Source organism: Falco cherrug, chromosome 1, assembly GCF_023634085.1.
Source record: "Falco cherrug isolate bFalChe1 chromosome 1, bFalChe1.pri, whole genome shotgun sequence".
Lineage (NCBI taxonomy): Eukaryota > Metazoa > Chordata > Aves > Falconiformes > Falconidae > Falco > Falco cherrug.
The window spans coordinates 92,438,950-92,456,618 of NC_073697.1; the positions used below are offsets into that span (position 1 = coordinate 92,438,950).

At 37.5% G+C, this 17,669-nt stretch overlaps 1 protein-coding gene across 2 annotated transcripts in view; it reads right to left on the minus strand.

Annotated features, from left to right (window-relative positions):
• The window catches only part of MED13L (mediator complex subunit 13L), a 203,758-nt gene that overhangs the window by 39,706 nt on the left and 146,383 nt on the right, over nucleotides 1–17,669 (minus strand). For both annotated transcript variants that reach the window (XM_027813874.2, XM_055706932.1), the window contains exons 5-14: nucleotides 16,940–17,085; nucleotides 15,347–15,541; nucleotides 14,770–14,961; nucleotides 9,644–9,806; nucleotides 8,657–8,761; nucleotides 4,580–5,308; nucleotides 3,131–3,353; nucleotides 2,038–2,143; nucleotides 1,496–1,620; nucleotides 13–112 (exon numbers count right to left, since the gene is read on the minus strand). In XM_027813874.2, the coding sequence (XP_027669675.2) occupies nucleotides 13–112; nucleotides 1,496–1,620; nucleotides 2,038–2,143; nucleotides 3,131–3,353; nucleotides 4,580–5,308; nucleotides 8,657–8,761; nucleotides 9,644–9,806; nucleotides 14,770–14,961; nucleotides 15,347–15,541; nucleotides 16,940–17,085 (2,084 nt within the window). The remainder of the gene's footprint in view (nucleotides 1–12; nucleotides 113–1,495; nucleotides 1,621–2,037; nucleotides 2,144–3,130; nucleotides 3,354–4,579; nucleotides 5,309–8,656; nucleotides 8,762–9,643; nucleotides 9,807–14,769; nucleotides 14,962–15,346; nucleotides 15,542–16,939; nucleotides 17,086–17,669) is intronic.

The following is a 17,669-nucleotide window of genomic DNA, read 5'->3' on the forward strand; positions in this document are numbered from 1 at the left end:
GTCGTTACTTACTTGGTGGGTAAGGTACTGCTGTTCTACCATCCTTCCCTACAGGGCGTTCCTCAGACCCTACTGCGGGCATTTTTGATGACCGAAGAGCTGGTGATACAGCCTTAAAGCAGAAGAATCACATACCATATTAAAAAATTATACAAAATACTAGAACTCACAAGCTATTAAAAATTCTAAAACTCTCTGAATGAGATTTCACAAGAACGAAATAAGTGTACTTTTCTACTCTCCCATACACTCCCTCCAAGGAGCCTGGGTTCTTTCTTGTCTCTTCCAACACTAAAACAAAAGAGAACAAAGTCTCTGAGGTATTTTTGCCTGTCTATACCCCACCCCAGATACGTACATATAAACATATATATCTCTATACACACAAATTATATTGAAAATGTTATCACAAACACCAAGCTTGAAATTATTGTGACTACTCTACTTGCTTCCACATTTGGACTACTCTAAGACAATAATGAGAATATGACACAGAGTAGGAATGCCATAAGCGGACTACCACAGGCGACAGCTCAACACATGCAAGTTTTAAAACAGGAAGAATATTAGGTCTGTCCAGGCCAACTTGAGAGAAAAAGGTTGGGATTTTTATTTTGACAGAACAGTCCTGTAGTAGATTTACACATTAACTGCAACATCTTAAGTGTAGTTTGCGTGGAACCACAGAACTGGCAGAAGTGGTATATAAACTGGTGTACTTGAAAAGTACTGCCAAGAACCAGACATCAGACTTTCAAATCCTATTATCTCCTATCAGCCAGTTCAGGATCATTATGGCTATACTAGATTAAGCTTAAAAATATTAATTATTTAAATCTTTGCCTTTCCTTGTGTCTTATTTTTCCTGATAACTGATGTAAATCTGCTCTTCCTAATATTCAGCAATTCTTCCTCTTTGCACTAAAATAAACTGCTTGTAGGAATAGAAAGAAACATGTTTCTGAGAATTACTGAAATTCAGTAAGGTTGAATTTATTTTAATTTGGGCAGTTTCTCAGACAAGGTAAACCAAGAAATCACCAGTTAATGAAACTAGGATCTCTTCCTTAACTTTCAAATAAACACAAAATACTGAGACAAAAACTGAGGACACAAAACTAGATGTAATGAATTTTTTTACCCACGGAAGTATTCTTATAGCCTGTCTATGCAATGACTGAGTCAGTGACTTAGTTCTACACAGGTGCCCCTCATGACCGAACAACTGCCAGATAACACAAGCTTTGATGTTACCTGAACGATCTCCTGATATTCCTGAATTATACACAGTGACGATTTCTCTCTTTGATCAATCTTCTGAAAGGATACCTCTCTTTGCTAGCAGTTCTTCCCAGTAAAATCCAAGCCTGCCTACTTGGAAACTGCCTCTCCTATCTATTAGGGAGAATCACTCACCACTAGGATTCCATCCTCCTCCTCCTCTTTCTTGGCAAAGATTTAAGTCTACAGAACACTCAGTCCTACAAAGACTTACACCAAGCTCATCTTCATCTGAATTATCAAAGATATTATCTAGATCATGAAGAGATGGAGCCAGATCTGTTACTTGTGTCAGGCTACCAGAGCCTACTCGGCCTGCAGCATTGTCTTGCCGGGTATCTATCAAAAAGAAAAGGAAAAACACAGGAAAAAAAAAAAGCAAAGTTAAAAAACACAAAATTGCATTTTTTCAGTTTTATTTCTCACTCTCAACAGGGGAGAAACAAGAATCACTGAGGCCCTTTTTCTATGATGTAGTCTAGAAATAACCTTGCAGTCAAGTTCTAAGCAAGCACCGAAGGTCAATCAGGAAAGAATCAAGGGTAGCTAATGCTCAACTTGAATATTCTAAAACAAATGTAGTAATTATGTTATTATAAAAAGGACAAGCAGAATCAAGTTCTTTCCATCTCAGGAGCTGTCTATAGCTGTCACCTTACAGTAAAATGTTCAGTATGTGATTTTCTCCTTTCAGATTTTATTGTATAGCTTTGAGTGGTTTTGCTTTGCAGGGCAAATTAAAGAGCTTTCACTCACCAGTCTTAGGACCAGAACTGAAAATAGACATGGCATCTTTTCCGTCAGGAACTGGTGTAGAATGACCTGTTGTCGGTATTTCCTTGGTACCAATTCCATCTTCTGACTATACAAAAAAATCCAAGAGTTTTTAACGGATATTAATTTAAGCTACCTAATAACAATTGTTTTCCTCTGTTAAGCCAAACTCAGGGCTCTGGGTTAAATGCTTTGAGAAGTAAAACAAAGATTTAAGAAGGGAAAAAACACAGGTGTCTGCTGTTTATCTACATAACAGGAAAATCAGAAACATTATGTATAATTTACAAAGGATTATGTATATATATCAGTTCACTTTGATAGCCAGTACAGATAATTGCCACCTCAATTTCTCCAGAAAACACATCATCTATGATTTTAAGCATGGTGCTACCTGCACAAGAACAAATAAGTGAGTAGTCACACAATAAAAACAGCTGCGTAATGGATAAGGTACATGAGAAGTATCATGCATGCAGGGCAGGTGACCAAAGAGTGGTGATTAAATTGTTTTCTGTCACATATGGAAGAGCACCTTCTAAGGAAATGCTCAAATCAATACAGAGCCCCTGCCACAAATCCTCTCAGCAGAAGGCTACATTAATTTTGCCCAAGGGAACTAAAATAAACTTGGGCTGGAGAGATCTAAGTTTTGCAGCGAGGTGATATATCAAGCTGAAGCAAGCAAGGAAACAAAAAAAAAAAAAAAAAGCCCAGCAAATTCTTTCATCTCTACAAGTGACTAAAAGGCTCAAAATACTTTATTTCTTAGCTTAAATCTGGAACTTGCTGCTGGTCAAGTTGAATATATATAAATAGGAGGCATTCCTTGCCACAGAAGTGTTTTCATATACAAACAGGTTCAGAGGGATGACAGCAACTACCGGTTCAGAAATACCGCAGTGAAATGAAGATTTTTCCTGTGAGCCAGTGCAGGAAAGAAATACATCTCCCTCCAATTTTGATCTGTGGAATAGGCTTTCTGTCTCCCTGAAAGCTGTAGAGCAAATACTGTGCTACATACTTGAAGTCCAACAGGAATGTCAGTGATAAAGACTCTGGATTTACATGTTACCTTGTTCTTTTTCAAAGGATCTTTCTCAGTCCCCAGTTTGCATTTTTTATTGCCAGTGAAGCTGTACTTTATGTCACCATCTTCAAAAGTGTAAGGATCACTAGCATCTCCCCAGCCTTCTCCAGGTTGTTGTATTAGAGGCAAGGGGTCAAGATAGTTCAGTGTCTGCACTGGTTTCTGCTCTTCCAAAATTTTAAACCGTTTATTAGGTTGTGCTAAGAGCCTGAAAGTAAAAATAAAAAAAGCAAAGCCATCGTGAAACAAAACAAAAACATACCTTTTACAGTAAAGAAAAGTAACAGCTCTCAAGATTTGTAGCTGTCACACACAAATACAGCCCATGCCTCACTCTATCCTCCTCGATCTAGCAGGAATATTTATTTCCTCAATTAAAGGATGCATTTGCCTACATTTAATATTAAACATCTTACTGTATTAAGAACTACATTGGGACAATGAATAAAGAATCTTGTCACTGGATAATTCAGAACACTTTGAAGTACACATAACCTTTTCAACCTAGCAAACTTCATTGTAATTACCAAAATCATTGTTGTTATAACTCAAAAATTCTTCCTCAATTAATTTTAGCTTACACATTTTCATTCATTACTCTCTTCAGTACAGCTTTTCTGTGCATTGTCAGAATGCAAAAGTAATTTTTAGGCCAGGATAAAATGAATTCAAATTCTTATGCTAAATTTAAAAATAATTAACTAACTATCTTTGCATAAAAGAAAATCTGTTTAAAAAAAAATAAAAAGACAGAGCTGAAAAATCCTTAACGTTTAGGTAGTTCATATTCTTTACTAAGGAAGACGCTGCACGTTAACCCTAATTTTTCTAAAGTAACATTTACAAGGGATTAGCGTATGCCCTTTTCTGTGTGCAGACCAGAAAAACTGTCAGGGTTTTCAGTTTCAATCCTACAGAGACTGAAGTTAATAGTAAAGCTCCTATCGGTTTCAAAGATCTGATAGTAGGTTTACAAAAAAAGCAGTGTTTTTCCATAATATAGTGTCAGCTCCTACTTGCAGAAAGCACAGTACAGTGTAATTTTAAACCCACACAAATGGACAAACCACACTGCAGTGCCTCTTAGTGTCATAAACAGAATTTCACTCAAAGCCAAGCATTTATGTAGTCAGAAGGTTGCGTAACTAAACACAGCTTTTCTTTTTTTTAAATGATCAAAAGACATAAGCTTAATAAAACTCATACATTTGCCCAAATTACTGTGATACATGCTACGAAAAGATTTAACAGCTCTATAAAGCCAGATATGAAAAAAATAGCACATTTCTATTTAAGCATTTAACATTATCTCCAACGTATATAATTTTGATGCTACAGTGAAGCCTCCTACTTGTTCCAGTTTCAACTGTAAATAGAGGTTGGTCACGCTTAAAATTTAATGAAGTCCCCACTCAGATCAGTTTGCACTCTTACCTTTTCAGTGCAGTGCTGTCAGAGTTTATTTCCATCTTGGCATCGTATCTTTCACACGGAAGATCTGGTGGCCTGAACTCTGGATCGTCACTAGATGGGACACTATAGGTCCTCCACATATCTAGTGACTCATTGTTCTGAATTATCCCACAGTATAATGCTGTCTCACTGACCTCTGCCATCAGAGGTAACCTCTGTCCAACAAGGACTGTCCTATCATCTAAGCTGGGCAAGGGCTGAAGCTCCAGCCCACTGCCGTAGAGTGCTGGGTTTACAGGTACGGAAGGCGCGTCCAGATTCTCTGCTTCCTGGCCTCTGGGCTGCGGGCTAAGTGTGGGAGGCAGAGGGGAAGTAGGGGAATGGGGTGAATCCATAGGATTCATATTCATTTGCTTGCTCGGGTTTCTAGCAGGTATAGATAGCGCCTTCTCATATTTTCTGGAATTAGGGACTTCTAAAGAGGGCTCCATTCCTGCTAATCCCAGTTTCTGCCCTGATGTGTCCTGCTCCATGCATAGCTCTTCAGTCACAGAGGGCCGATGGTGAAATGGCATCATAGGCCTCTTTTGCAGTTTATCTCCTTTTTCCTGTCTCTCTGTTGTTTTGTGCTTTGAAGAGGCGGGAGGTGGCAATGATGAAGATGATGATGTTCCCACGCTGAATCCTGGCTGATTTATCGTTGGGGGACGGCTGGAGCCAGCAGCACAACGCTGTTTGAAAACCTTGTGCCTGAAAGCAGAGGCAGAAACAAGTCACTGCATGGTTTACACAGTTATCTGATCAAATGGGGGAAAAAAACCCAAAAAACCCACCACACCCAAAGAACAGCATTAAGAAATCTTATGCCTATTCCTCATCATTTAACAGATTCTGAAATGGTCACATGGATCTGGACTAGGTTGTTCAAGCCAACTTGGCTGCAGTTTCTCTACCCGATAAAATGGAAAAAGACTGTCTCCAGAAAACAGCATTCAAAGGAAAGATTTAATGTTTATAAAAGCTTAGTACTGCTCAGATGGAAGGTAATATAACAAAAAAACCCAGGCTGCTGTTGTTTCATTACCCTAAAGAAAGATAGCCTTTCAAATAAAACGACTGCTGTGGAACTACACCACTACTCTCACACGCTCTTGAGCATCTGTTACCAAAGATACAGATCAGAACTGTTTTAGTTAAGTTCACAGATAAAATGAAAGGCAGAATGCTTTCACAGCAGTTGCCTCCTCCTTATCAGGTAAGGAAAAATAAGTACAACTCTAGCCCCAAAACAAAACAAAACAAAACAAAAATAAAAAAGAAAAAAGCAACTACTGACTGATGAAGAAAGCATTAATAAATATGTTAAAATATTCAAAACAAAAAAAATGCAATAATATACAAACTTATCACTAGCTTTATATTTTAATATGTTTTTTTCCAATTTGTATCCAGTATCTTTGAGACCAGGAAGCACAGGACTGAATTTCAGTATTTCAGGTACTGCTAAAAAGTATTTTCATCATATAGCTGATGGTCCCCAAGGGTGTTACAACAGGGACATCTAACTCTGTCCATATTTTTATTGGCCCTTGTTTTTTGGGGCTTTTTGTTTAGCTGTTTGGTTTTTTTAAGCTAAGCAGAAATTGAAAGATGTATTGTGCTTAATATTTACACCTGTTTAAAGTTAAATAGTCATTTCAAAATAAGTCACTCTGTCCTCTTCTTTGTTTATGAACAAAAAATATCTAGGACAGCAAAACATTTCAAAACATGTAATATGCTTTTTACTTACAAAGATAAAGTATGTTATCACAAGAGACCTACCAGTTCTGCTTTTTATGACCTAGCTATGAAAACATCCAAGTTTTACAGTACGCAGTGGCTGTCAAATGGTACAACTACAACTTTGTGTACTTGCTACATCTTTTCCCTGTAACCATCCACGCTGTGTGGTATCATCCAGGCTTTCTCTGTGGGCTTTGCTGTTATCAGAACATGTTGCAAATTCTCTGCTACAGCAGATGGTCTTTAGCTGCAATCACCCATAATGGGGAGCTAATGCCCTAGTAACTGAAGATTTGCCTTAAGCATGTTCTTGTAACATTTCATTGACTTAATTCTCCATCATTCACCGTATTTTAACTGACCGCAGAAAATTATTTTACACATTCTGTTTTTCAACACACAAAGTTCAGTCTATGGAGGATTGAATTTCATGCCGAGTACCAGACAATTCTTTAAGACTCCATATTTAAGATCTTATCTTGACATTTATACGCTCATTTATACAATACATAGAATGGGCACAGTAATGACTAAACCAGTATCTATATGACAGCAGCCATCCAATTGCTGCAGCTACAGCAAAAACATTTATTGCTCTTTGAAATCAGGTACTGCCTTCATTTCAAGGATAATGTTTTAATTTCCCAGTTGCTGTGTTTACTAATTCCAGGCTGAGGTAGTTACCACTGGAGGCATGAAAAGACTGAATTTGCAGATGCAGCTGAACTTATCCATAGAATCAGGTTTCCATCGTTTACTGATGATGTCCCAGGCGAAGCTGGACAGCAGTTTTCCATAGGAAACACCTGGTATCCTGACAAAACATGTATCTGTCCCGTATTCTTGAGTATACACATACAAGGAACATATAACGAAGGGTAAAGAGCTGCAGAGGAGCAACACTTTCACAGCACACTCTCCAGGTTGAAGACTCTGCCCCCCATATGACGCACAATTCCTCTGCATCCCTTCATCTCTTCTAAATACACAAAGAACTGGCTTCACAAGAAGTCAAACAGAAAAGGTACAAGGACACAATTTTGCTTCATTCAATTCTGGACAATGGAAATTTCTAATCAACAACCCTTCAGAGACTGTGAGAACCCTACATTCCTCGATTTCCCTGTACAGCCAAATCTATACAGAAAGCTCTGCAGAGACTGCGGTGGCAGGTAACACATTTAAGAGTTTGGTTAGACAATATATTCATTTTACTATTATTAATGACAGCATTATTCTCCAATTTGCCTGACTGATAAAAGAAAAATAAAGAAGAAAAAGGAAAAACAGCTCAGACAAAAAGCAGGGAATTATTTTAGCCACATCACTGGCTGTTGCATAGACTGTTATTTTGGCAAAGACCACTTGCAGGGTGGGCGGGCACTGGGGTGGATGACGACAGAAAAAAAAAAAAAGCCAAACCCAAAGCAATTAGTATAACATGATCAGCATTTCAGTTTGATCATACAAATGACATTTACATCTGTACATACTTAAGGAATAACTTCTTTAGGTCATAAAAACCCTTTATCAAACCTGTACGTAGATAATGACCTTAGGAATTAAAAATCTCAGCAGAAGCAGTTTCACAGCATATTTCACTAGAAACTGGTTTTTTTCTAGCATTGTAACATCTCTCTGACAGTTTTAAGAATGGTTAAGCAGAACTGGTGGTGCCTAGTTTGCCTTTCCTGAGTGAGCAGTACTGGAACTTTAAGCATACGTCAATGACAGATAATTTAATAAACTCTTAAAAGTGTTTGTGTAAAGTGAACTCTGATTTCTTTTTAACCAGTTGACAGTGGATGAACATGCTGTAAAGGTTTTATATTCTCTTGGGTGTTTTTTGGTGTCCAATGAGTCACGGCAGATCGACTGGAGGTACAAGGAGTAGAGAGATTCTTAGGAATATTTGCCCTCTTCCTCCAAACAGGGACAGTTGCACTATTCCTCAATCAGGATGTTTGGAAACTTAGGCAGCTTCTGCCCCTCTTCATCATGAGTCTTGCCACTCTGAACTTTAAAGCTCACATCTCTGAAAAGCCTGAAGGATGAGCTCATTATGAACGAGAAATGTTTGAGTGATTCTGGCCCCCATTCTCTAGTCTAGGATCATTTTTTCCACTCAAGTTGACTACTGCAAATGACAACGATACAAGATGAATATTAATCACCTGAATATAAGTGATGATCACAGTTTTGATATTAGTTTCCTCTTCTCCCAGCTAAAACGTTACTCCCTTTTTTAAGAGTACCTCTGAAATAAGCATGGCTCTTCCAATATGATACATGCTTACTCTCTTCAAAGCTCACCTGGAACAAGAACAACTGACTCTTTGGACTGGATCCACAAACTCCCAAGAAACAGTATTGTTAGGAACTTCCTCTTCCAAATTTGCAGCTGTAATTTGATTCCTCCTGAAGAACATAAAATTATTTTAGTAGTTATCACCTTCTGCAAAACGGAAATTTTAAAATGCATATGCATAAATTCACTTATGTTCCCCTCAAATAAATTACTTCATTCTAATAAATTACTTCCTTCTACTTCATCTTTGAAATAGAATTCTACATTTAACAGTAGTTCCCTCTACTACTGCTTAAAATTTATAGTTTGATTTATGTGGGAGGATGGTACTGGCTCTACATCAGATAGCTCCGTCTGGACTTTGAGCACAAGAAGGAAGGGGGCAAGCAATTTAAACTGAATCTGGAAATTCTTCTGACGTTCAATGAGAAAATTGCATGGAAATAGTGAAAAATAAAGATTTCAGGGCACACCATGCCACTGATATACTTTAAATCTCCAATAATACAGGCCTATGATACTAACATCATGAATTTACCATATCCTTGTCGATCGGAATTTTAATCCAACACACACAATGTAATGCTTTACAAATATTACCCTGAGAGTTCTAAATATCAAATATACACTCTTTGGTAATTACTTTGATATTGGGTTCTTCAGTCACCCAGCTTTCTGTCTAGTAACTACAAATGGAGCGAGAAACTGCAATCAATAAATCTGAAAGCATCTAGCTGAAGGCACATATTATAGATTTGTAACCTCAAAGACTGTCCCAATTAAGATACACAACTGCAAATACGATGTTAAGTGTTAGTTTTCAGCTGAACACAGTAACAAATTTGCTTTGATAACACTGTTCTGCATCATTAGCTTTGATTAACGGCAAAAGAAATCTGTGAGGAATCACATTATCTGAGGCAAAAATATTTCAATTTTAACTATATATTATGCATTATTAATAAAAAAAGCCATCAGGACTGCTGCCTTACTTGGACTGTGACCTGTTGAGAATGCATTCCTTCCAGACACGGTGAACCATATGATTGTGAAATTTTGGAGTAATCTTGCCTGATTTCTTTGGACTGTGCACACTGACTGTCCCCTCCTGTACAGCTGAATGGCTGATACTGCTCTGAGAGCATCCACTTTCTCCTGCAACACAAATTAAGCATTAATGTTATAGCTGTTCTTAATATTCACATTTGATATTTTTTATTGAAAAGACTTTCCCTCTTACGAGGCTGCTGAGTACGTAGATCTTCACATTCACTAGAAAATGCTTAAACATCATTACAAAAGACTGACTAAAGTACATTTCAAAGCAACACCTGCCTTTCAGGTAACAAAGATGGCACTAGGTTATAGCAGGTACTTGTGCAATAGGTGTGCAAGTACTGCACTTCACGTGAGATAATACACTGTGCTGCTTAAACAGAGATAGTTCAGATAGCCCCCTACAGCCTTGTACTGAATCACTAAGAAATAGTGTGGATAAAGACTTGTTTCACAATTATCCTGGATGTTAAACTTGTATTTATATAGTCTTTGGTGAGCTGCTTTAAAGACTAAATTTATTATAATATGGATGGTTCTATAAAGCATCTATTAAGAAAACCAATAATTTATGTGGCCTATTTCAAAGCAAGAATCAGTTCTTTATACTCAAGATAAAACCTCACTGAAGAAATGAATGGCTTAGTGTGCTGCTCTTTGTAATATGCTTGGACTGAAATACCAGAATCAAAACTTGCTTTGGTAAAATCCTACAGCTGAGATATATACTACTACAGAAACTGTTCAACACTTGATCATTAGCACATACTATTAACAGAGCATGTGATGTTCTCAGTAGTTCTGTATGATTGATTATCAAAGGAGTAACAAGGGAAGATATTACTTCACCATGTTAATAGCCTGAAAACTCTGATTTACATTCCGTACTTCATTTCTTTCTGTATGTGATGCAGAAACCTTACCAGCTTGTGTATAAGCAGATGTTTCTTTTTCAACTATGAAATACGATTTTGTCGGAGATAAACTGAAATCTTAATGCAGCCATCTTTACAAAATCGAACTACAACAGTAGAGGGAGCTTTAGGTTCATTTGGCCTGGAAGCTGAGAAACACTACGCTCTGCTCTGGATGGAAAAGTAAGTAAGGATATGCTGCATTTTAACAAGGTCAAATCAGTGTACAGAACACTTCGTCCTTTTGCCTGACGCAATTTAAGAAGCCTTAAGAATGAAACACTGAGAGGATTCACTGCTATACATCACTGCATCCAACAAGGTAATTCCACGGATTTCTGTTAGGTGACTTTCAAAATACAACATTTAAAATTGTGCACAAGCTGCCTAACCCTGTATGTTCTTCAATTCTTCATGCTTATTTTTTCCTCCAGTTAGACCTCTTTGTGTAAGGAATTCTAATTAAAAAAAGAGGCAGTCAAAACCATAAATCCCCAGACATACTGAGGTTTGTGGCTCTAACAATTTATTTCACTGGCTTTCAAATGTTCTACAACACTATGAACTTGACAGATGATAAAAAAAACCCAAACAGGTCAAAACTTCAAAATTAGCAGTTCTGTCCTCTTCGGGGGAGGGTGGGGAGGAATGTGTGTATATAAACAAACATAATGTGTACACATACACATCACATATGTCAATAGTAGGACAGTTAGAACTTCCGGGGAGCGGGGGGAAGTTTAATGGAAAGAGAAGGACAGGAGGTATGAGAGGATAACCAAGGAGCTACTACAGCTTTCACATTACAGTTGAGCGCAAAAAAAAATTTTCCAAAGTTCTTTAACATTTTTATCCTATACAGTGCAGCAATGCACAACATAACATGAAACAGAACTTCACAGCAGGCAAAACCATTTTGTTCTCATACACTGACACTCATTTCGATCCATGAAAATCACTGACAAAATACTGGAACACACATGAATAATTATGTTATGTAATGGTATAAATACTGGAGGATACAACCAGCCACCCACCAGAGGTTACTTCACTATCCCTACTGTGCAGTTGTTTCTACACATGAAAAATGCCATTCACTAGTTTTAGTAGCAATTTGTTTCATTACATACTTTAGACACAATCATGGAATATATGGTTGAAAGAGACCTGAAGAGATCATCTAGTCCATCCCCTGCTTCAAAGCTGCATCAACATACTTGACTAACCTGTTCTTTAAAAACAAACCAACCAACCTCCAAAACCCCTCAATAACCCACGCAGATCTCTCTGCTAATGGAAATGCTGTAACTTCCCACTAGTCAATTTACTCTAATTCTTCATTATCCTTCCACAGATAAAAGTTTTTCCTCTTGTCTAACCTAGTTTTCCTTTGCTCCAGTTTAGGTTCATTACATATTGGTTGCAAAGAAAAGATTTTCTTTTTTCTCCTTTTATGTCTCTGAAGACTCTTACACCCGTGCTTCCTTCAAATTTTTCTTCTCTAGACTAAACAACCTCAGTTCTTTCCATCTTTTCCTGTAAGTCCCATTTGCAAAATCTATAATCATTCACACTGCACTTCCCTGGATGCCATCCAATTTGTCCACATCTTCTAAGTGTTCAAAACTGGACATGGTACTACAGCCACAGTTTTACTAGTATGGGGCAGAACTGAAGTATTATTCACATGCTTCAAACTAATCCAGTTTATGTATCCCATTTACTGACTCCGAATTGCGTGACACATATTTCCAATCCATTTCCCCAATTTCTCTATTTAAAATGGTGTGTGATATAATACAAAGGAATCCTTTTATTGTTCGCTGGAGAGGAACACCCCTCTGATACAATTTTGTATCAGCCTCAAACAATAGCAGAGATCAAACAGAAACTGTGACTTCCAGATTGGACAACACAAACACCTTTTAGATACTAGTAATTTACAAATATTGTAAAATAAAATCTCCCCTTGTGATATTGTTTCAGGGACAATAATGTCTAAAAGGCAATAGAATAGCACATTAAAATATGCATCGGTACCTTGACAGAGATTTGTTATTTAGAAGTTGATTGTCTTGCTTCAGTTAGTTACTAATAAGCTTTTTGCTTATTTTAACTATCAGTTGCCTTGAAAAACACTGTTCAAAGTGAATTTGAATCTCACATTCTATATTATTAGCAGTAAATACTAAATATTTGATTGTCTTCATATACAGGCACTGTTGATGGACAACTGAATGCAGACAAGCACTTCCATGGCAAAGAAACCAACAATTATTACTTTTTTTTGGCTTTGCATCAAGATTGATCCTCTTGATGCGAAACTGTCTAATAAAGGCTACGTGGGCTTGGTAGCTCCTTAGACCTCAGTGAGAGTACAACAAGGATTATCTCCAACTGGCTGCACAGCCTCACAGAAACCTGTAGGAACTTCATGTCTTCAACACTTCTATTGCTCTGTATAGTTTGGTAAGCACTAACGAACAAGTTCTAAAAAAGTACAAGTTCAAGCAGAAGGTTGCTCAGTGGTGAGGGGTCTTTAATGATTTTGCGAATTTGAGTCAAGTCAAGGAATCTTCCGTGATCTGAGAACTCCAATTCCAAATAACAGACATTTGCAAAGCATAAAACATGGCAGTACTTGCAAAATTATTACTAACAAAGGTTACAAAGACAGGCTAAGAAAGCTGGGGGAGGAATCTTACCAGTGTATAAAAATACTTGACAGGGAGAATAGAGAGGATATAACTAGTGGTATCTGGTGAAAGGATAAGAGGCGATGGGCACAAATTCACATACAGGAAATGCCATATAAACATAAGAAAGAACTTTTTACTGTGAAAGTGGTCAGCCATTGGAACAGGTTGCCCAGAATGGTTGTGGAGTCTCTGTCCCTTGAGACATTCAAAACGTGACTGGACAATGCTCTGAGCAACCTCCTCTACCTGACCCTGCTTTGAGCAGAAGAGTTGGGTAAGACAATCTCCAGAGGTCCCTTTCCAAGCTCAACTATCTTGTAATTCTGTTAGTAACTGGCAAGTCTGCAAAGAGCAAGTTCAGAAGACAATCTACACAGAAAAAAATAATCAGTTATAAATGTGACTTCAAAACATTTTTTGAGGAAAAAATTAAATCACTGAATTTCTTTTTTCTGTATCAGGTTTGTTTTTTTTTTTTTTTTACTTTATTATCTTAGAAGTTTGCACTCAACAGATTTTTGACCTCTCTGTTCCTTAGTTTTCATTTGAAATTGCAGTCCTGAATTTGTTACAGCATAACCACACTGACAGCAACTAATCTTAAGGTCTTGTCTGTATTCCAGATGGCGACAGGTTACAGATATTTATTTTCATGGCTGAAGAGCAACAGGATATACATATTCATTTCAGTGAAGGAAGATACTAAGGATTCAGTACACCACATATCAAGCATTTGGATGGCTTCTGAGATTTGAACTACTATGGATCCAAATACTGGAAAGAGGCATACTCTACCCTGACAAAACACATTAAATCACTAGCAAATATAAGGCAGCACTCCATTTGCTGTGTGCCTACCGTGCAAGCCTACGTCAGACTTCATTTGGGAGGCCCAGCTCTGTCTTACCAGTTCCACAGGCTTATGCATTTATTTTGAATGGCCCTTAATTAAAACCGAACTGTGTTGGGCATAAAACAGTAGCTAGCATTTGCAAATTTTTTATTAATGAATGCTTAATTAAGTGCTGCGTTTCTAGCTCTTTACAAAAACAGCTACATACTCTTGAACATTCACTGTATTCTTGTACCGTAATGACTCAACACCCTCCTCCCATCCCAACACAAGAAAGCTAACACTTCATAAAGACTGGCAAAATCTGTCTAAAGCACTGCCAGAATCCAGGCTCGCAGGTATTGTGCAGATATAGCTGCACAAACACACACAGTTATAGAAAACAGAGTTTAACTGAATTCACAAAGTGTTGTTTAAATTGTGTCCTCTTCAGACGTGTTTGAAGTATTGGGTTTCACCTACCACAGAAAAGTCCTCTCCTAACTTTCAGTCTATTGCCTGTCATTAATCTGCTACTGTTCACACACTTAGCCTTACTTATCACAAGCTATGCAAAAACAAAAGGCTGAGTCCAGCCTCTTAAATTCATTACTTACCCATAATGGCCTGCTCTGGAGAAGTGGGTGGAGTGAGTGGCATCCCACAGGTACTAGCAGGATCTTTCACGCTTCCAAGCCCCTGGTGTCCCACATTTATATGGCCTCCAGTATTGGCAGTGTTCTGTGACATGGGGATGTCACTCTGGGAGATGAGAACAAAGGCTGAAGGATATACCATCCTTACACCACCTACAAAGAAACAGAAAACCAAAAGTCTTAAATACACCTGATAATATTCGCAGCCCTAGCTACTTCAACTTGTTTTCAATGTCAATTAGACAAAACTTACTACCCGAAATAGAAAGAGCTAAGGAATTTCACATACTAATATACATCCAACTCCCTGTAACAAGTACAGGGCTGACACAAGTAGCTTGATACTGCAAATAATAGCATGTGGGATACAGGGAGTACAGAAGCTTGAGGCAAGATAACTAGTCAGATGTTCCAGTGTCAAGAGAGCTACAAGAGAAGATAGGAAAATTATAATGGCTGTTTCTGATTAATTAGATTTTTTTTTTCCTAAAAATCACACAGAGGAAAATAAACCTTCAGGCAGAATACTGAAACTTACCAACAATGACTTCAACTGCCACAGGGAAATCGTTGTCATATCCCAACTCTTCTTCCTCTTTCATGCCTTCTTTTTTCTTCAGCACCATAGGGTAAAAATACTGCCATTCCTCCATCAGTTTACGAGTTGCTGGGTCTGACATCTTGTATGACTGGCCCGTGAGTGTACCATTTAAACCATAAGGACTCACCAAAACTGTAAAGTAAGAAACAACAGCCCCTACAGTATGTATATTGCAGCTATGTACCAGCCAGTCTGCCTCTAGTTTGAGTCAGTTCATTTGCATGCCGATCTAAGGATCTGTCTTCAGGGGAAAGCTACTGCAAAGTCAGGTAAGGCTATACATTCAAAGCTGTGTTACACTGCACTAGCTTCCTTTACAGCCATCCTTACTGAGCTAAAAATGGACCTTTTTGCAGTTTAGTTTAATAATTTTCACAATGAACTAATCTAAGTGTACTGAAGCAGCACGCACTATAGCAAAAGGATGACCGTACGTGGAAGTAACAGAGGACAGATATTCAACAACAGGGTTTTTACCGGGAACATACAGTACCAGAGACGTCCCAGCATTAAAAACGATAGAGATAACGATACATGAAGGTGACTAGTCATGACAAACAAGGAGAACTAGTTGCTCAACAACAGGTATTCCCATTCAGAATCAGTTTTGCTTTTAGTCATATTTAATTTGAGAGAGGAATGGATTTAGCTCACTGAAATAAAACTTCCTATGACTTAAGTGTCTGAGTCTCTATCAAAACTTTATATATATAGAAACAAAAATAATAAAGCTTCTATAAATTAACATCCCTATAAAATGGGCATTTTATAAGTCTCTAGGTGTTTCTTTACTGTATGTTTCATTTTATAAAGACTTCTTGCTTTAATTGCTTTGAAATTCTGATTTCAGATTGTAGTAAAGACAGTATAATTCAGCGACTCAAATATGTTTAAATTTTTTTGATGTAGAGCATTGCACCACAATTGCATCATGCATTTGATAAGCCAATAACGTAATTCTATAAAATTCTAATTTCTTGCACTGACAAATAAATAGTTGCAGATACTTCCAGTTTTTCATTGTTTCTGATACATTTTCATAGACACCCCCTTTCTCTTTTTTTTTAAAACTAAAAGCCAAAACAGTGGGCAATCTATGAATGAAAAGTACTCCTGAATTAGATAAGCTTAGTATTTGTATTCATGTAGCATAGAAGTTACAGACTGTAGCCCAGTGGACACCATGTAAGAAAATCAAATCAGTGTGCTCACTTTCTTTAATAGTAAGTCTTTTTAAACAAAAATGATTAATTTCTTTGTTTTATTTATTATATGCACATAGCTTTAAAAGCAACATTAATGAATAGAAAGCTCTGGAAAATTCCTGTATTGTTTATGGCTGGCTATATATAGTGTTGAAGTCCTAACATTTTCCCTTACATCCACAACTTCCTGAACAGAAATTTAACCCATTTGAAGAGTTACTCAATCTTACTTTATTCCCCTCTGAAGATAACAGCCCCAGGAGCAAAGTCCCTACCACACAGAAGTGAGGTGAAGTACACAGAGCTCCAAATCCAGCTCACTTACCTTGGAATGGTGACGCTGAGGACTGGGCCATATGGATATGCTCTTCATTGATCAGGTAGATTGGCTGGTGTTGAGCAATCTCCACACTCGTGCACACATTGCTTTCCCCATGAAGAAAGAATGTGAAGGCACACGACAAATGTTCACTGGAGGCGGGGGGAGACAAATGAGAAACAGATTTATTAGCATGTTAATGAACTCATAGGAGATAGCAATTCCATAGCCTTAGAGGCCAAATACATATTCCTGTTTTGCTGCTTGCAACTACTGAATACAACAGGTTCACTGACTGATTGATAACCATATACAACAGAATGACCTGTCACTAGATGACTATTTGACAATGTTGGCAATTATCTCGAAGATTTTTCCTACTTATTTCAAGTAATAAGATCATTAAAACAAATAGGATTTTAACCAGGATTCAAGCTGAAAAAGCAGGGGTCCCCAGAAATTCTTCAAAATTCACTTTGTATTGTGTTCTAGCTGGAAAGCAATAAAAAAGGAATAGGAAAGCTGTTTGTCTAACACCTCATGAGAATCTCCATTAAAGAAAATAAAGGCACATGAGTATTTAAAAAAGTTGACAATGGTTTAAGATGAACTATTGATTTGCCACTGACGATTAAACTTAATTTGATGTGAATGGCATTCAAAATGTTCCCACTTTACCCATAGAATGACCTCCCATCCTAGCTAACTATTTGCTTAAATATTCCTTGACACAAAG